Source organism: Perca fluviatilis, chromosome 17, assembly GCF_010015445.1.
Source record: "Perca fluviatilis chromosome 17, GENO_Pfluv_1.0, whole genome shotgun sequence".
NCBI classification, from domain to species: Eukaryota; Metazoa; Chordata; class Actinopteri; order Perciformes; family Percidae; genus Perca; species Perca fluviatilis.
The window spans coordinates 23,438,092-23,458,625 of record NC_053128.1 but is presented as its reverse complement, the minus strand read 5'-3'; the positions used below and the strand labels follow the sequence as shown (position 1 = coordinate 23,458,625).

At 39.6% G+C, this 20,534-nt stretch overlaps 1 protein-coding gene across 5 annotated transcripts; it reads right to left on the bottom strand.

The window, feature by feature from the left end:
* Positions 1–20: 20 nt before the first annotated feature.
* hnrpkl (heterogeneous nuclear ribonucleoprotein K, like) lies at positions 21–17,643 on the bottom strand. 5 transcript variants are annotated; one of them, XR_005636689.1, is made up of 16 exons: positions 17,505–17,636; positions 16,128–16,237; positions 15,228–15,325; positions 15,053–15,109; positions 13,710–13,753; positions 12,413–12,485; positions 10,080–10,193; positions 9,706–9,834; positions 7,567–7,874; positions 6,417–6,470; positions 6,117–6,156; positions 5,083–5,098; positions 3,322–3,354; positions 3,129–3,196; positions 2,767–3,030; positions 21–1,488 (listed from the first exon to the last, which is right to left on the bottom strand). XR_005636689.1 is itself a non-coding variant. In XM_039779641.1 (16 exons), the coding sequence occupies exons 2-16, from the start codon at positions 16,186–16,188 to the stop codon at positions 1,458–1,460; spliced, it is 1,296 nt and encodes a 431-aa protein (XP_039635575.1). In that variant the 5' UTR covers positions 16,189–16,234; positions 17,505–17,643; the 3' UTR covers positions 21–1,457. The 5 variants fall into 5 exon arrangements, 4 of the variants coding, with proteins under 4 accessions (XP_039635575.1, XP_039635574.1, XP_039635577.1 ...); XM_039779641.1 differs by having other exon boundaries at positions 2,861–3,030; positions 16,128–16,234; positions 17,505–17,643; XM_039779640.1 differs by having other exon boundaries at positions 2,861–3,030.
* Between the last annotated feature and the right edge of the window lie 2,891 nt (positions 17,644–20,534).

Below are 20,534 nucleotides of genomic sequence, written 5' to 3'. Positions count from 1 at the left end.
AAAGTAGAACACACACTTAGTGAACTGTGACACGGACTTTATTTACTAAACACCTGCAGGTACTACAGATAATCAGACACAGAGCTACAGATATGACCGGATAGAAAACACTCATGGACTCCAGCTGTATGCTCCTCGTTTCAAACGGCACCCAATAGCCTATTCAAAACTTTACAGATGTTTCCAAACTGTTCAAATTAAAAGGAATAATGGATCAAACAGATCAGAAATTGATGTTGCATTACAGCGAGTCATAATTGGCAGAAAATAAAACAAATAACATAGAAAAATAAAACCAAACCAGTCTTATGGCTTTTAAGTATTTTGGGCCTATCTAACCTAACCACTCATGAAATTACTGTTTCTATTTAAATATATACACACATACACACTTTATACAGCTCTTTGTCTTTCTATGAAAAACAAAAAATCTTAAAAATGTTTTTTTTGTTATATCACACTGGCACATGTATCCCAACTTAAAGCAAAAGGATGACATTTTGAGAAATAGGCTTATTCACTATCTGGTAAAGAGTTAAAGCTGCAGTGGGTAGAATGCAAAATAAGCCAGAATTTGAGGGAGACCTCTTCCTGCAGCTCCACCTGTCCCATCAATATGGCATGGGCAATGCATGCGCAGAACAGCTAATAGGAACCCTCTCTTTCTCTTAAATGACCTGTGATAGACCAAAGTCTCCCATCATAGCTAGATTTCTAAAGCCTAAAAACAGAGCCCAGATGATGTGCAGAGGTCTAGTTTTCTCTGACCATTTGAATTACAATATGCTGAGAGATTATAATAAACATTGTGCCCAATAAAGCCAAAAATAAATTGCCTACCACAGCTTTAATGAAGGTTACTGCTAGCAGCTGGTTAGCCTAGCACAAAGATAAATAAGCGTATTACTCAAAATGTCAAACTACTCCATTAAAGCCCATCTTACAAAAAGCACTTAATTTGAAAGTGGAAAAGGATATTGGATGTTATGTAAAAATTAAAGTTTATTTCAATGGTTCCTTAACCATTCTGAAACCATGCATCTTTATTTAGAGTGTGCTTAAACATTTAAGGGGGGGGGGGGTAGAGAGAGAAAAAAAATCCTCACATAATGTTCCTTACAAAAAGATTACATTCTGCATGCTGTATTGAAATGAATGAGATAAGGGCCCAGGGCAGCTCACAACACCAAAAGTTATCACACACACAGTATGAGTTTACTCCACTGACGGCACAATAATCTCATAAAAAGAATTACACCAGCACACAAACACGTTGACTCCTTTGCTGTTTGACAGCTTAAAGTTTTTTTAAATGCCTCTAAATAAAAATTGTGATTTATAGGTCGATGGTGTAGTGTGTGATAGTGAGGGGAGGAGGCAAAGCAGAGGAATGTAGGCTCTGAATAGGAGGAAACAGTATGGCAGCATGGCTTCGCTCTTCTTCACTTCCTCTCTTCCTAGAAGAACCGACCAGAGTACTGCCTCACACTGAAATCAGAGACAGACGAAGGTAAGGGCATTGAATGTGACATGGGTCAGGAGCTGTTAATGCTGTAAAGCAAACTGTAAGACATTTTTTTTTTATGTTGAGCACAACTGTAAGTTATAAAAGGTATGCCAAGGTGAAGGCTGAAAATAAATGATGTCTGCAAGAAGCATGACTGCTGAGACCAGCTCAGCCATTTAGGGATGGAGGGGAAAAGGAAGTGTCTGAAAAGTAAGTAACTGAAAAGTTCAAAGGCTCAACACCCTTATGTTTTGGCATAATGTAAAAACATTTGAACATTTATCTAAGAACACTGATGTCAGTAAAATGTCAGGTTTGTACATAAGCTTAATACAATCAGGGCTGCAGCTAATGATTATTTTCATTATCAATTAATCTGCCAATTACCTACTTAATTTTTATAGACATGACACTATTAAAAAATATATATCATAAACACTATATAAAAATTATCATATATTTTCTGTATGGTTTCTATTGTGAAAAAAACATTAACATCATTTGGATGATGCTTTACAGTCTGGTCCTTGCACGTTATGTTCATTTTGCACTTAAGTTCTCAATGAAATTAGAAATTTCTCAGTACTTTGTTAAGTATTTAATTCACACAGGAGTATACATTAATAGTCTTTACCATGTGGTTTTTTCCACAGACTATTTATTTAGTAGAAAACATGCTATATCGCAATATATATCGTTACCGAGATATGAAATGATCTATAATCGGAATTGAAGATTTTGGCCATACAGCCCAGCCATATTGTTTTGTCTATAAAAAAGGTTACAAAATAGTGAAAAAGGCCCTGTATAATTTCCCAGAGCCCAAGGTGGCACCTTCTAAAGGGCTTGTTTTCTCAGACCAACATTGTTTACAGTTTAAAGTGAAAACAGCAAAAAATAACAGCAAATCCTCACAGATTATTAAAATAACCAATCCATTATCAAAGTAATTGCCAATTCATCAATTAATTGCTTCAGCTTTAAACAAAATTACCATCTCTCTGGTGGTGTTCAGTTTTTGTTGTTCTTGGTCAACTTCTGGTCAAAAAACTTAGGAGGTAGTCATAATAGTAAATGCGGCATATGGTGTATAGTACAATTAACAGCAACAATGGACGACAAGATTATTATGTGTTTTATGTATTTTATTATTAAGTCTGTGTGTGTTTCACCTGGCTGTAAGAAAAAATTACTCATTGGGTACAATAATGTTAAGTCGAAGTAAACTTTTTAACGCAGCAACTAAAAAAAATGTTTACTTCCATCCAGTGGTGGATGAGCCTACAGGCCATCAGAGGAGACCACACTGCTCCAATGAGATGAGTTGTTTGGGGGAGTCACAGGAGCACATGCCTGTTCTGCAGCAGGTACTGGGCGTTCTGGATCTGGTCCTGTGTTCCTGTGATGGTGATGATGCGGTCCTCAGAGCCCTCTAGTGGTTCATCAATCTTGATAGATGCCCCAGATTCATGGCGGATCTGCTTGATCCTCTGGCCGCCCTTACCGATGATGGAGCCAGCCAGCTGCACAACAACCACACAGGCCAAATAAAAGTCGATTTAGGAGTGAAAAGTCTTTTCTGTCATTCTTAACTGCAAGAGTCTAAAGATGTCTTACTTACATCTTTTGGTATGGTGACTTGTGTTGTGATGACTGGGCCTCCAATATCACTGTATGAGCCTCTGCCACCTAATGACAGAGGTGAGAAACAACACAAGGTGAATTTGTCTTTAACTTAAGCATGCAACAAGAAGAAATGATCCCATAAGCGTAAGGAAACAAGACACTGACAGTAATAATCCCTCCCCACTCACCAGACTGAAAGTGCTCCCAGGAAGAATTGTTGTCTTTGAAAACATTGGAAAGGAAACAGGAAAGGGAATAATGAAAATACACCACAGGGACAAAGACGAGAGCAAATGCCCAAGACAAAAACGTTTTCCCTCTATGTGCTCTGATAAATATGTAATATGGAAAATTATGTTTTTATTTATAGAAAATGTTTATTTATTGATACAATTCCTAGGATGTGTCGACATGTCAAAACCTGCAGCCATAGCTTTACAACAGAGTTTAAAAGGGATAAACAACATGAGTGATCAGGCAACCAGACAGGTTTTACAACTAAACATTAAAATGAATAAACTTAAAACATTTACTTCGGTGTTTTTAATGATTTAGATTATAAACTCAGTGTCCACTTTGTTGGGTACACCTGTACAGTCGAATGCATTTTGTCCTCTCGATTTACATACATGAGGTGGGCAGAATATTAAAAACAGAACAGTTGTATTGGATATGTAAGGGTTAACGCCCGACGAGGTGTCCATTGTCAGGTATTAATGGACGACGGCGAGGCGTGAACCTTGTATATGTAACTGCCAGAAAGTTTACTTTCATAATGCATGATGCCTACAATAGTCCGTTTTTGTTGACACTGTCATAGAGGTGTTAAATTGTTTTAGTATTTAGGTCATAATTAGCATTATATTCAGAGGTATTTCTAATGCTACCCACCTTATGTATGTAATACAGTCGAGTACAACACCACCTTTGACTATGAGCTTAATAATAAATAGAGATGTTCTGATACCAAGCATCGGCTCCGATACTGCCTAAAACGCCGGTATTGTAAGCACTGGAGTTTATGCACCGATCCGATACCACATAATAAAGCCTTAAAGAAAACTACTATCTCTCCACATAAAGGGATAGTAGTATACAATTGTTAAAACATAATAAAATATATGACACACTGGTATCAGATTGGAACTCTGTATTGGCCGATACGCAAGTTCAGGTATCAGAATCGGTATCGGGAAGCATAAAATGGTATCAGGCCATCTCTAGGAATAAACATGTAGTTGACTTTACACATTTCTGAAAATGTCTCCAAAAATGGACCATTATGGGCTTCGTTAGGATAGATGTTGTGGCCGGGCTGTTATATTGGGCAGCATTAGATTATACAGGTGTACCTAATAAAGAGGACACAGAGTGTACGATCCAATTGTGGACTTCAAAACCAACGACACAGCCTATGGTTGCCCCTACATAAAATCTGAAATAAATAGGATTGGGCATCGAGAACAGATTCCTACTTGGAAGTGTTTCAAAAATTACGATTCCAGTAGAATCGTTTCTTTATTGGAATTGTTTAGAGGATTTGGTTTCAAATCCGATCATCGCTTCCCAAGTTCCGAAACAGCCAGGCGCTTGTTGTGTTGCAGCCTTAGAGCACAGTAAGCAGCGCTCTAGTGTGGCTTTATTTTACACTGAAAAAGCCCGGTAAAACTGCAAACCACCATTGAATCAAAAATAAAACTATAGGCATGTGGCCCGTTTCAACTCCACCCCTCAAAGAATCGAAATCGAGAATCGATAAGAACCGGAATCGAAAGGAAGAATCAGAATCAGAATTGTTCAAATCCAAATGATGCCCAACCCTAGAAATGAATGGTGGCTGAAACTATCATTATAAGACCTAAGATGAAGAAAAAAAAATAATAATAAAAAAAATAAATAAAAAAGAGACATGATTTTCTTTTGATGAAATAAAAAATATCAACACTCACCATAACCACCTCCACTCTGCATTTCAGGATCGATTTAAGAGGGGAAAAAAAAATAAGGTAAACATACAACGTTTCTGTTTTAATGATGGAAAAATTACACATTTTAATACCTGCAAGAGAACGGTTAACTGCAGTACAGAATTAAAATACTAAAACTGATTTTCTACTTGAGCCTTCTAGAGCAAAAGGAGAAACAATCTGGGATATACCTTTTTCTTTATAAACATGGCTCATGCTAGTGAACCATGATAATTTAACCCAAGAATGAATTGCTCATATTTAGGACATTTAAATGCACAGTAAAAGTTTTCCTTAACCCCATAAAGCCATTGACTATTCAATTTGTTAATAAAGCAGCGAAAATTAGAGCAAGGTCCCACCCTAAATGAATAAAAACACAAAACAATTTGCGAAAGTTATTAACCAGATGTTGTCTTCATAAAGCTTTTAGAGGAGTAAAAGTGATTAGCTTATTTTATTATCTAGGTTATCTTCTAATTGTATTTAGGTATTTTCGCTAAAATTCATTTGCATTTTGATGAGAAATATCTGAGTGCTTTAAAAGCAAAAGATACACGTTTGATACTATGCTGGTCTCAAAGCACACCATGTTTGTCCTTAAATCTCAAGAATTAATTGACATCTACTGGTGTTTATTTGATCAAATGTATTCTTTACCTTCTTATTGAAAGTATTTGCTTGCAGCTAAGAACTGAAGGAAGCCTGTTCAGGAATTGCTTTGGTTTCAGCTCAAGTTCATTTGCTAGCCTGGTGGATCTCTGGACCACGTACTCAGCTGCTCTGTGGTAACCACGGAGACAACTGTTGCCAGGCAACAACAGGCCTCGATCTGTGTGCATTCACAGTGAAAAAGCAGCCCAGTGGCCATGGCTCCATGCTTGTACTACAATCAGAAAAAGGAATTCCAACCCCCTGTCTGAAACATAATTCACAAACTACTACACACAACTAGGAAAGCTACAAACATACAGCCTAGCATTACAGCAGCACCTGAAAACACAGACGGCACTCACCATGCTGTCATAACGGTCTCCTCCTCGGCCTCTTCTGTCACTACAGACAAAAAGGTATGCATTAATATAGTTTCTCTACTCTAGAGGACACTTTAACACTACAGTATCAAGCAGGTCAGTGCTATTAAGATTGGTATTTAGAAAGCTGTGAGTGTGAAATGACATGCAGACTCTACAGATGACCTGTGATCAGACTCTGAATCAGGGCTGGTGGGTTGACATTCTGCTACTGAGCAACTTACTCTGGTCGCTCTGCTTTTCAGAGAAATTAAATTATTGACAATCCTGCTCCGTATTCACCTTGGTCTGTCGTCCATGCCACCATGATAGCTGCCATGTGAGAACCTGTCTCCCCTGCAAACAATGACAGACAAGGAAAGTGTGTTGGAAAAATAAAATATAAATCACTAACTGTATCTAAACAATTGTGTATCCAAGAGTGCTTTCACACCTGTAGTTTGGTTCATTTGGTCTGGACCAAGGACAAAATGATTCATTGTTGCCTTTTAGTTCTGGACCTGTTCATATTCACTGAAGTTTTACAAACCAACCAAGAGCTGTGGGCATGAAGTCATATGGACTGACAGGTAACTCATTGACTGGACAGTTTTGCATCATCATCGCTACATGGATCAAGGTGGGGAAATCAAATGTTGGTGACTGAAAGAAAATCACGCATGCACCTTCGGAGGAGTGTCACAAGGAGCTCCTGACAAAACAATTTATTATGAGCATTATTAGTCGAGACTAGAGGTGTGACAAAATCTCGTCCCACAAGAGCTCGCGAGATTAAAACATGACAAGATTTCTTGTCGAGGTAAAAAAAGTGTCTCGCGATATCAGTACACAAGTGCAGAGCAGCAGCCAGCATGACGGATGAGTCTGACCTCGAAATTCTCTCTGTCTCTCTGTCTACTGTACAATGACAACTTCAAGTACAAACAACTGGTCTCAACTACTGCCAGAAAACACTTAGTTATGTTGTAACCTTGGTTCTCTGAGTGAAGAGACTCTTTCTCCACCGTACATATGGAATAAGTAACGGTGTAACGGTTAGTTATACAGGAGAGAAGCCAGTCATTGAGTTTGTGGCAAAACCTTTCAGTGCTCGTTTTTCATTTTGTGACTTTCGATTGAATAAAGGACTATTTTTCCAGTCTTATTTCCTCATTGAAGTTTCCGTTAAAATAGTGTTAAAATCTTGTCATCTCGATAGCGTGAACCCAATCTTGTGTCTCGTGAGCTGGGTGTCTCATCACACCCCTAGTCGAGACGGCAACTGAACCTTGTATATAATAAATGACAAAGGGGAAAAAGGCATTTTGTACCTTAATGTAACTGTATGGTCACTATGAACCAAACCACTAGGGCAAATGCACCAGAGTTCATTTTAACGAACCAAACAGGTTAAAGGTGTGAAAGCATCCACAGTAAAAGAGCCCCTCCTCACCCTCCTCTTGGCGGTGGTGGCGGGGGAAGAGGCAGATTACGTGCTCGGCTGCCCCCTCGTCCACCTCTGCTCAGCGGAGGTGGCGGACCCCGACGGGGGCTTATGTCATCGTAGTCCCTTCTGGAGGGAGGTATAGGTCTGTTGCCACGAACCGGGGGCATGCGCTCAAAGCCCCCACGCACACGAATGGGGAAGCCACCAATGGGTCGTCTGCCTCTCTCCTCGAATAACATAGTGAAACCGCCGTAGTCGTACGTCTCATCGTAGAAATTAGGGTCATAAGGCTGGGCACGACCTTTGATTGGCGCCTGCAAAATGAAGGCAAAGGAGATTAATAAGCCTGTAAGAGTCTGCTCTGTTCGGAAATAAATGTTGAAATTAGCTGTAAAACACACAGACAATAATACTCTCTTTAAAGCTGTTGAGGTTTCAGTAGTCTCGCTTTGCCAGACCTTCCTCCACAACGCTGCGGAGGAAAGTCTGGCTAGTCCTCGCAGCATTCCGGGATGGGAGAAAAATGGGCTCTGGTTTATTGACATTTCTTTAAACTAGTGCTGTCAAACGATTAAAATATTTAATCGCAATTAATCGCATTAATGTCATAGTTAACTCGCAATTTATCGTACATTTTTATCTATTTTAAATGTCCCTTGATTTCTTTTTGTCCCTTTATTTTTTTACGATACCTTTAAAAATGGTGCCTGAACCGATAGATAGATAGATAGATAGATAGATAGATAGATAGATAGATAGATAGATAGATAGATAGATAGATAGATAGATAGATATTTAAAAAAAGGGAGCACCTTGTTCAATTGTATTTGCCTGTTCTGTATGTTCAAAAATATAAAACAATAAAAGTTGATCTAAAAAAAAAAAAAAAAAAAGAGCACAAAACGGTGAAACCAACCACTGGATGGGAAAAGGGTATTTTACAATTAATAGTACATCATTACATGCCATACATTAACCGAATTTAATTAAAACTCCTTCTCCGCGTCAATATTTCAGTTCCCTCTAACGTCCGTTTTCGGAGCATCAAAAAGAAGCGCAGGCATCTAAGTGGCACCTAAATAAGGCACCGAAATCCGCGTTGCCATTTGGTCCGGTAGATAACGGTCGTTAAGGCACCGGTGCCATATTAGCACCGGGTCTCGGACCCCATTCAAAACGGCGATTTTCGTCGAAAAGCGACTAGTTTGCAGGTATGTACTACTCTTTGGCCGGCTCGCAAACAAGTGCAAACAAGTGTGTGCAGCGTGAATGTGGTTTTGTTTCTGGTCTAGCTAGATCCGGTGTGGTGTTGTAGTTTTTCTAACGTTACTAGTTGTTGCAACAGCATGTGAAAAAACTACAAAGTTTGCTGGGCCAAAAAGAACGTTAATCTCACGATAAAAAAATTGACACCGTTAAAATGGGTTTTCGTTAACGCCGTTAACGCGTTTAACTGACAGCACTACTTTAAACCAATCACAATCGTCATTGGCTGCGCCAAGCGCTGCACGGAGCCCCGGTAACGCTGGAAAACAGTCTCAGGAAGGAACTTGTTTTGGTGGAAGGTGTATTTTTTTTTGGTTTTTTTTATATTATTTTTTGGGGCTTTTCCCTTTATTGACAGTGGATAGACCAGAAAGGGGGAAATAGATGCAGAGGGCAGCAGGTCGGATTTGAACCCTGCGCCGCTGCAGGACTCAGCCAACATGGGGCGACACTCTTACTGGGTGAGCTAGACGCCGCCCGGAAGGTGTATGTTTAAAGGTTGTTTTAGTCGTGCAACAGAAAACTCAGATTTTGACAGATAGTCTAGCTAGCTGTCTGGATTAACCATGCAGAGATCTGAGGAGCAGTTAACCATAGTCATCATAAATCCTTTAGTTTAGAATTCCAACACAAAGGAAGCAGAAGGTAACAGAAATCCGGACGAACAAAAAGATCATAAGGCGGAATTTCTAGCAGCAACGGGGCAATCCTGGAAGTGGAAGGTCGTGGATATAGACTAAGCTTTCAGTAACGATATATCAAGTTAAAATTATGGAATTCAGCCTCTAGTCATAACTATCCTTAATCTGCATGACATGAAACACATGACTATATAAAGTATGTTGAGGCTTTCAACAGATCTCCAAGATGTAAACTGACCTCTGACACCAGCTCCAGGATAACTTTTATACATTCAATGACCCGTTCTGGCTTTCCTCCCACCAAGACGACTCGGTCAGTGGAGTGTGGACAGCATTCCTGGAACAGCTTGATGGTGGTCTGGGTGTTCTAGTGCATGAAAACATTAAAATGTAAGACTTGTATCCAGACAATCAAATTCATTTTGATTGCTTTGCTACTAAACTAGCCCATTACACCAGCAAAAAAAGTTTTCTTTTCATAGAGGTTTGTTATGTCATTGTTGGTAGTGCAACTCACAAAGTAACATGTATGATTTTAACAATTCATCTCCAGGCCAACTGTTGGTGCAGAGCATCATGGCGAGGCTCCTGCTAATCTGGACTATGTCCTACCTCTCTCAACTCCTTTATCTTGGCACCTTTTACCCCGATGATGCCACCTGCCAAGCTCTGATGGATCAGCAGACGAAGCTCAGAGTCAAAATCAATCCCACTGTAATGCTGGTACTACAGAAACACAAAGCAAGATCAGTGATGTCATCAGGGCCTGAAACTCGTTCCAGCATTGATAACACATTTCTGCAACTAGATACTCTATGTTGGAAATGTGAAAGAAAATAATGGCCACAAATGTAACATGTAGTGGGCTTTAAATTTTAAATAATCCATTAACAGAAAGATGAGTGTCTGTACAAGGGATATGTTCAGGATCACAGATGCAATTTGGAAATTCATAACAAGCTTATGTTATGTGCTGTTAAAACAAACATCGATTTTGTTCTGTAACAGTAGCATTTTTTTGTTTAACTTTCCTGAAATAATGAAATTTAGAACTGAACAAACATATGGACCAACACAAACAGATAAACAGGTTAACCAGTGCAGGTTTGATTAAGGAAAATTAAAACAAACCATATATACACCAAAAATATTGGGATTTATCAATACCCATATTTGTTCAGGATTAGCACGACACCTCTGCCTGATGCAAGCTGCTTGAATCGATGTGGCCTTGTTTTATAACATCTAATATTAAATAGTTGTAATGTAAGCAGCATGTATCAGATTTAGAAGACAATGCTTTTAAAGCAGCACTGGATAACTGACTAATAAAAGACTAATTGGCACTCAAATTGTTGTTGCATCAGTATAAAGAATTACTATATGAAAAGAGAAACTGTCAGTCATGACAGCATTTGCAGAAAAAAAAAAATTGCTAGATAGAAGAACAGTGGCAAAGACTGAGCTCACCAAGATTCGACCGAGTGGTTAGAAAAATCACCAAAAACAACCTAAAAAAATAACACTTTTACAATTACATTTCCGTGACAGTCGAGACAAAAGCTAATAACTGTGAGCTTCACAAAAGGTGGTAGCTATGGTAGGGACGTCATTTAAAAATATATTCAAGGCCAATGTACACTAAGTCAAACTTAGATGCATAATGTGTTGCGCACAAACATGGATCATTAGATTTGTAATCTTTCAGTTTGATGTTTGGACACATCTGAGGCAATGTGTGCCAACTACTAAATATGGTAGTAGATCAATATTACTATGGGTTGCCAGTGAGTACATTTACATACACACTCATATTCCACTAGGATTCTGAATGTGACAATATTAAAATAGATTTATTAAAAGCTTCTTTCTTTGCACATTTTTATTTACAGCACTATATGTTGATATTTATAGATCATAATATGCGGTATATTAGCTTATTGGGAGAAAACAGGTAGTTATATGTAAAATCCGATATTGAACACACCCATATAGCCAAATTGACATGATCCTCATTTCATGACGCCTCTGCAAAGATTCAACTGCATGATTCGCAATGAAATATTCAACTATTCGGGGTCAGCCCTATTCCATTTGGATATTCAGAATAAGGCCTATTTATGCATCAAGCATTTTCCAATTAAGACACATGGGATATGTTAGTATTATTTGGGTTTTAGAAGCATTCTTTGAATGTATACATTCAGAATATGCGTCTCAATTGGGGATTTTACCGCCGTTTTGCGACATAACGGTTGGACCTGTGCGTCGTTATGGTTGTTGTACCCAAACCAACAGGCAGTTAAAGGCAGTTTTGTTGTGTAAAGCTCAGCCAGGTTTGGTTATTTTGTTCATCAATGTCATGTGTAGCAAGTCAATCCGCAGTGCCCAGTGGGAAAAGCAAGCCTGAGTGTAGCCAATTTGTTGCATTAGCCAGGCGCTCTAAAGATCAGTAATAAATTAAATAAAGCACAAACAAAACATATTACAACCAGTGTTACTCACCAAAAACACACTGTGTGTATCCTTGAGGTCCAACAAATGGGTTAAATGATGTACCTTTCTCAAAATATTTGCAAAGACCTTTTTTTAATATTTGTTGTATACTGTTTATAAGCTAGCAGTCTTCTTTACTTCATTTGTTGGCACATTGCTACATTTGTTGCCACCAAATGTCCCGAGCGGAATAGTGCATCGCCAAAGGAAAGATGTGTATTGTGCCAGCTGCTTGCTCACGTGTTCTTGTGCTTCACAGGGTACCTTTAAGGCTCGTGTAGTATATTAGTATATATTATAAGTTGAACTTCAAATTCTGCATAATGCGTTTTTTTTCTATTCTATTAATTCCAACAGGCAACATATTTCAAAAGGTAATGTCATCAATCATCCTGGATGGTCCACTGTTCACATACACATAATAAAAACAGAAATTAACATGGTCTTACCTCCTCTAGAGTCGGTATGATTTTTAGCAGAATATCTCCAATAGTGTCGATGCTGGCATTCACACTCAGGATCCTGTCAGGAACCATTTTGGCCAAAAGGAAGCAAGGCATTACAAGGTGGACAAAAAGTAGAACACAAGGTAAAACCGGATATAAAAAATATCTGAGAAGCAGTCCAGCAAACAGTAACAGACAAACTTACAAAAGGTTTCAAACTATAAAGGAAAAATTAAAGACTGCAGCATACTACGCACAACTACAACTTTTCCCCAACACTAGATTGATTAAATAAGCAGCTGACATGCATTAAATTTAAAATTGTTTTTTTAAATAAGAGAAGTCTTGGGAGGATGGGCAGCTTCAGGACGGCTGAAATTTGGGTGAGACTGGCCACACAGAGTTGGGGGGAGGAGGGGATGAGAGAGAGATCTTCTATTACCATCCCACCACCAGCAAGTTGGGGAAAAGGAACGTAACAAACTCAACATAGGCTTGCCATGACAATTGCGCCACCAGCACACCTTCTCATTTTGATCAGGGTTTTGGGAAGAGGGGAGAGGTAGGGAGGAGGGGACTAAGGGCTGAGGTGAGGAGGAGACGAGGGGGGCAGTAGAAAAGAGTAACAGAGCAGAGGGGTTGAAGTGGGGAAGGAAATGCGAGTGGTTACCAACTACTTTGTGGTAAAGGACAGGAGCAGGGGTGGAGGGGTTGGGGGGTTATGAAAGGTTTGGCAGGCAGCTCTGATGCAGCACATCGAAATAAAGACACAACATTAATGAGTGACAGAGTGGGGGACAAAGCCTTTAGACAAGAGCCAGTGCGCTCTCAGAAATCATGGACAGTGATGCTGACAACAGTGGGTAAGGGAGGTGGAGTTCCAAAGTAAGCAGGCCAGGTGGGCCACAGAGGACAGAGCGAGAAAAAGATGTCTGCTTTTCACACGTTTCAGGGTAAAATTAAACATCACAGCAAGGAAAAACAACATCCAACAGCTGTGTTGCTAGCCATTAAATACCAACTACTTGGTAGTGGGCTGTCAGTGATTCTCTACATGGACAATAAACTGTAATGAAAAATACTCAATGGAAAATGCTTAAAATGGACAGAAAAATCAAAAGGAACAATACACGTCTCTTACAAGTGGAGGAGGGGGTGTTTGGGGGAGGGGGAGGGAGGGGGGAAGGGGAGTATACGGTCATGTATATAAAAATGTTAAAATTAAACAGAAGGCAGGTTATCAAAGACATGTGTTTCACTGTTCTAATCAGGCAGTGAGGCAATAACTGGTGGGACATACCGCTCTGGGCCACTGCTGTCTGGGACTGATACACTGGCATTGTACTGCATGGGCCGAGGAGGTGGTGGTGGTGGTTGTGGTGGTGGTTGTGGTGGAGGAGGTTGGCATTGGGCAGGGGCATTCAATCACAAGATGTCAAGTTAGGTGCCCATTTAAGGAGGGGCACGGTTTACGGGCGGGGCCAACCGGGAGTGTCAGGTGGGCGGGCGTTCAGGGGCGGGCGGAGGTTGGGCCAACGTCAAGGTGGGCAACGCAGGAGGGGCATGTCGATCCAGTACATGGGCAACGGAGGAAGGTGGCCAAAAATAAAAACAAAAAAGTAAAAGGAGAAGGGAAGAGGGGGAGAAGGAATACATTTTTAATTTAATACAAGCTATACTTCGTCCCAAAAGTGAAATGAGAGACTTGAAACTAGGGTGAGAAGAAGAACAGGAAGTGTGACCTTGACAAAGATAAGTATAAAAAAAAACAGTCTGGAGATTTACAGCCCTGAGGATATATCCACTCAGGCTTTCTGGCACCTGTTGTCAGTTCAAGCTCAAACATAGCTTCAGCACTGTGAGGGGAATCAGGTTGAAACTCACAAAAGGACTGGAAACAAAACCCAAAACCCATTCTTCTCTGTCAACATGAGCCAACTTGAGCCGTTTTCTCATATGAATTCTGGACAATGTCCGCCAAATTAGGTCTGGACATTGTCCAAAGTTGCCCTTTCACACATGTAGCTACAGGAGGTTGTCCGTGTCAGACACGTTCTCACCTACTGCAAATACTCTGTTTGGTTTAGGCGAGGGGTGGCGCCTGGGCAGAGTGTGCAGGAGGTAGGACATGACGCGGATTACACCGTGTGTAATGGGGACTCTTCCGTGGTCACATAGCCAGTTCGTAATTTGGTCATAAACAACCGATCTCTTGCCGTTCCTTGAATTTGTCTGATGATTTCAGCATCAGCCCATAACCACAGAAGTTTTGTTGGTGTCTTTGTGAAAATGACCCTTCTTATTTACCCTTGGATGTTTTTTCTGATTTTGCACCAGCAGCATGATGGAAAGGTCATATGCGTTCTCACATACAGCTCGTCTGGGTAATAATTTCAGGGTTGCAGTGCATGTGTGAAAGGGGCTTTGGTTTCATCATTATAGAAAACTGATCTATGACTAACATTGCATGTCAATTCTTCAACCTGCTGGAAAGAAATCTGGAATTGTGTCTGTGGGAATCCAATGTATACGGGGATTGAATTGATTGGAATGTAGGTTTAAATCTTTTCAATTTTATTATTAGGCAACTAAATTTGATCCTCAGCTGCAGAAATGTTAGCCGCATTTTATCCGTTTACTCACGTCTGTGCGTAGAGCTTTTATGTTCTTGCCACCCTTTCCGATAACAGCACCGGCATTCTGTGAAGAAAGAATTAGAAATAATAATAATAATAATAATCCCTTTGATCACTGAAGTGAAAAAAACAGCAGTGTGGCCCAACAACTAATGCAGCCCACTGTGAGAAGGACTCTTTACTTTGCTCTGAAGCAACACACGCAGCTCCACCATCTCATCTGCGTTGCGAGAACGTTTGAAGGCCTGCTCTTCTTCCATGTCCTCAGCTGGCCGTTTACCTGAGTGGGAAGACAATTCAGGTCAAATCTGAGCCAGGCAGTCATTTTGTATGAGGTATTCATCTGTTACAATAGACATCCTGAGAAACGCTTAACGCCGCTCTGGAGAATTTGACAATTTCCAACTGTGGCACCCCAGTATGGCAGTATAAAAGAAGGCAATCTTTGGTTTTTTAAATCTTTCCATATTTCACCAGGATAATCTAATGTTTAAAATTAAACTTTCTCATATTATAAACAATCGTGGCTTCAAATCTTGACTACCAGCATTATACTGTGAAGGAAAATGCCAGCTGAAATATGCGGAAATGCCCGAAATCCATTATCATAACTATCCACAACCACTGTAGGGTTAATAGAAGTTACAAAAATATAAATATATGGTGAGTCTGTGCTAGGTCTACAGTATGTTCCACCCCAAGAATGGGTTTCATTCAGCAGCCAACTGTATCCTGGAATATGTCCAGCACCACCATGTACCCTTCCTGGATTAAAACACGAGTAGATCTGCTCAGGGCCCACCGAACAGCAGTATCTTGGACAGAAGAAACCCGCAACCATCTGACATGTCCACATGCTATGTTGTGCAAGCCAGAAATGTTCAGTTTTTTCTTTTTTCCTCCCTTGAGTGAACTAATTAGCCTGTACATATACACACTGTAGTTCAAGCTGGATATAACATTTAATGGACTCACTTAATTTACTACTTCATGCAAGAGTTAATTCATGCAGTTTACATTATGGTCACAAATGGCTGATCAAATGAAGATATGAATGTATCTAATGGTATGAAGGATCTTACCATTAGTGTCAGTGTTGCTGAATGCGATATCTTCGTCCTGCTGTTCAAGCTTCACCTCCATTGTTTTGCAACTAAGGTGGAATGCAAACAGGCTCCTCACCCCGGATCTGCTAAAAGAGGAGGTAAAGGTACATAAAGTATCCTGATTAGGGCAAACAACTATTATTTTTACATCAGTTAATCTGCCAATAATTTTTTGGAGTGATCGATTAATTGTATTGGGCAATAATATGTGAGATAATTGTGAAAAATGTCCATCAAACATTCCCATATTCCAATGTGGCATATTCAAATGCTTCTGTAAAACCCAAAATATATCCACTCTACAGTCACATAAAGAGAAAAAAACTGCAAATCCTTACAAATTAGAAGTTGGAAACAGGGGATGTTTGGCAATTAATGGATTATCAAAGTAGTTGCAGATAATTTTTTTTTTTTTATTTCTTTAAATTAAAATTTTTCTTTCCGGGGGTTGGGAGGCCGTTTTGATTTTTCCCCCCCTGGGAGATTTTTTTTTTTTTTTTTTTTTTTTTTATATATTTTTTTTTTTTTTTTTTAAAAAAAACATGAGTCAAGTATGCACGCAGCAGCTTTGATGTTACCTGGGTAGTTCAACATTATAACTTTCAATATACTCTCAAACTAGCCTGCATGAACTCTACTGTACGCACGCAGTCCACCTACATGCACTGCCCACTGTTGCTAGTAAAAAGCTGCAAAAGCAGGTTAGACTTTTACAAGCATCACTCACTGTACTGAGGCCTTGCTAAGTTATAGGGAGATGCTGGTCAACGCCTATCGTTACATAGTTAAGGATTCGGCAGCACCTATTTGACCTACCATGAGGTTTTACCAAGAGTATTTACAGCTGCTACCCCATGTATAAAGGTTCTTCAGGAAACATTTATTCATATGTGCATTTTTGATCAAGTTGATTGATTGGCCGTTTGTGGAGAAAGCTCATCACGCACTGTAAGTCAACTTGTTATACTGAGCCGTTTCCCCTTTATCTCCGCTAATTCTAAAACGGCTACCCACGGAAACTGTACATAAAAAGGAATGCGCAAGTTCTTACACTCAAAGGAAAACGTGTTTGTCACCCGGGTTCAAACATAAGTCTGTCTGCAAACAGAAGTTAGCTAGCTAGCTTCTTTGCTAAGTTGACATGACTTTGCTAAGCTAACAGCTCTGCTAAGCTAGCCAGTTGCTTTCAGTGTGTTTTGCGAGGCGTGTCTATCAGCTACAGTGCAAGTCACGTTGCGACTGTAACGACTGTCACTAGCAAAAAAAAATGACATGGAACAATTCAGCTATCCTTGTAAATGTCAGCAACGTTACATACCGAGGTAAGAGCGTATAACAGCTAGAAAAACAAACCTGCAGCAAAGCCACGTTCACTGCGGTGCTCCACTGTTTCCTCGTCCAGAAACGTTTGCACGTTTTCAGCATAGAGAGAAGACGATGAGCTCGATTCGTCGACACTCCCGGGGGTTTGTTACTTACGCTTGTCAAGTCAGCACAGGCGGGCGGGACTATAACACATTACATTCACAGAGAGGACTCGATTTACCCGTGTGGCCATGCAGAACAATTTATCAAACTCTCCTCATCAGTGAGGGTATTGTTGTCCCAAGTTTAGGCTCGCAGGCAGCATCTCCTCTCACCCCACCTTTCTTGGCAGACCATCTACAACCAACCACTGCTTAACTGGTAGAGATTTTTATTTCCCTGAATGATTAGATGACTGACAGATTAGTATACATTTATATGTATTTGGCATTTTTTAATTCCAAAGCTTGGTCCCAGTTCAATACTAAGTACATATTACATAAGTCAATTACACCATGAAGTACATATTTGGGACTATCTCATACACTTAGTTGCTTCCTGTTGCAGAATACTTCTAGACTTGTTGTTTAGTCCTTAAACTTATTAGCTTTCCAACTTACAAGTGTGGGTCAATAATGCCAAGTGCTTCCCATTGTATTTGGTAGGAGGGTAGGTCATACATAAAACACACAATTGGAACACAATCAGTTGATTAATTGATTAGTCAATCAACAAAATATTAATCTATTCTATTCTAATTCAAGTGATTTTTCAAGCAATATGTGTGGGTTTGCTGCTTTTCTCTGTTTTGCAACATTGTAAACTAAATATATTGGGGTATTGGACTGTTGGTCTGACATAAAACATTTGAAGATGTCACCTTGTGCTCTGAGTCATTTTTATAGGCATTGTTTCTCTATGTTTTGACATTTCTTAAACTAAAAATAGAGAAAATAATGAGCCGGTTAATTGATAATGAAAATAATCATTAGTCGCAGCCGCAACTGCAGTATTTAGCATCCCCAGTGGATACACATGGTATTTCAACGAGAGACACAAGGGGCTTTGGGTGTTCTACTGTGCTTACTTGTGCTCCGTAGTTGTTGGTCCACACCAGCACACCTTTGGTGCTCAGAAGTGGATTGCAGTTGTTGGGGGAACTTGGTGCTTCCATCTCTAGGGGCCAGATGTCTCCCCATCACTTCATGAATGCATTTGTGAAGGCCACTAGAACACCAGCCCTAGCAGTGACCCATTCATCAGAACAACAGGGTCCCTCCATTCTCCATTGGACCAGTGCTCAGCTGACTGGTTGGAAAATACCCAGATTTTGTTACTTGTGACATTTCAAGTTCAAGCCTTGGATGCATAAACCACTGCGACACTTGTGTGTGCGAAGAAGCACCTTAGGAACTTCTAAAGGGCCAAAAGTTTGCAGATTTGTCTAAGGACACAGGCTAAGCACCCCTCATTTATGCTGCTACGGTTCACCACTTTGTTTTAATAGACATAAAATGATGGAACAATATGGATTATGTTTACTTTATACAGTCTCATTTATACAGTATAAAATCAGGTCTGACAAATGTACTTATTTTATATACACAGATAAGGAGCTGAAAAAAGGTAATGTAGGACTAGAATCCTAACAAAAATAAACATGCACTTCAGCAAAGTAAGTTGAATTGTTTTTTTGTTTTTTACTCATCCTTATGGTGCACGTGGGGGACAGTAATCATCCAGGTCAAGACAACCTTGTTATCAGTGAAGCATTTTAACAGTAATGCTAAGTTTAGACAGTCTAAAAGAAAAGCAACAATAAACAATAAAGTGTTAAATGTATCAAAAGTACTTGAATGTCCTTAATCCTAACTGCCTACAGAGTTCAACCTGTCCTACCACCAGGCTTATTTCATAGTCACAATATTCATGCAAGATGTTGATTTAGGCAAGTTTAAACTTTTTTTTTTTTTTTTTTAGATGAATAAAAGAATTCTGTGTTGATTTCACAATAAAACATAACTCATGAATATTGGGTGATGAGTTTTGGTCTCAAACGAATCAAATGTGTTGTGTCTGAAACATAACTATTTTTTGTATTCACTCAGATAAGACACAGTAGTGTAACAATGTGCACTGTGTTGATAATAATCCATACACTGAGATACAGTGGATTGTACAGGATGTAGATCAGTGGGCTGAGTCACAGCAGCATCACTGCATGCAAAGTTCAAGACAAGTCTGCCACCAGCTGGTACAGGAAGAGGCACCAAAGTAAATGTACAGGAGGAGGAGGATTTCTTGGTCTGGCATGTCAAATGTCTCAGAGCATTGAACATGTAACTCTTGTTTCTGCCGGTGCAAGGCAAAGTTCAAACTCATGTTCCACAGGAGGAACCTCCTCAAAGTTGTGATTTTTCCATCTAAGAACAGCATATTGTCTTCAGGCAACAGAACATTTAAAAACATACATTTAGTTCATTGAAATAAATAAGTAATGCTTTGAATTCACAAGTAATTTATATGCACAGACACAAACACACAGATGCACAAATCTACTTTTCTCAGTGCAACTACATTCACTTTAGTTTTCCTGCAGTGATAAAGTGTTAAGGCCATGACATAAGATGTATTAATCTGACATTAGCAGCTAGAGCTGCCACCTCTCTGCCCATGTATTGCAAATCAGGAGCCTGACTTGTGTCCATATACTTGATCTATTTTAAAAATCCCTTTTTCTCGTAGTGTTGTCATGCTCCTTCAGATAAAGGCAAAGGATCTAATGCAAAATAAAGAGCTCTCTTCCCTCTCCTATACTCTGAGGTTACCATGGAGACAGATATAATTCAGTTCTTGATGTTTCTCATAAAAAAAAGCCTGCGTACATATTTTCATCTGCAACCATAGCGACACTTGACATTGTCAGCGCTATTTGTAAAAACCAAGTCACCATAGCGACACTAACCATCCAGGCTGTGTCATAGATCATGTGTCCTAGCTGAGTATGCCTCCTCATTATGAGTGAAATTTAGGAATCCACTGGTAAACAGGATTTATTTGATCATTTTGAAACAAATT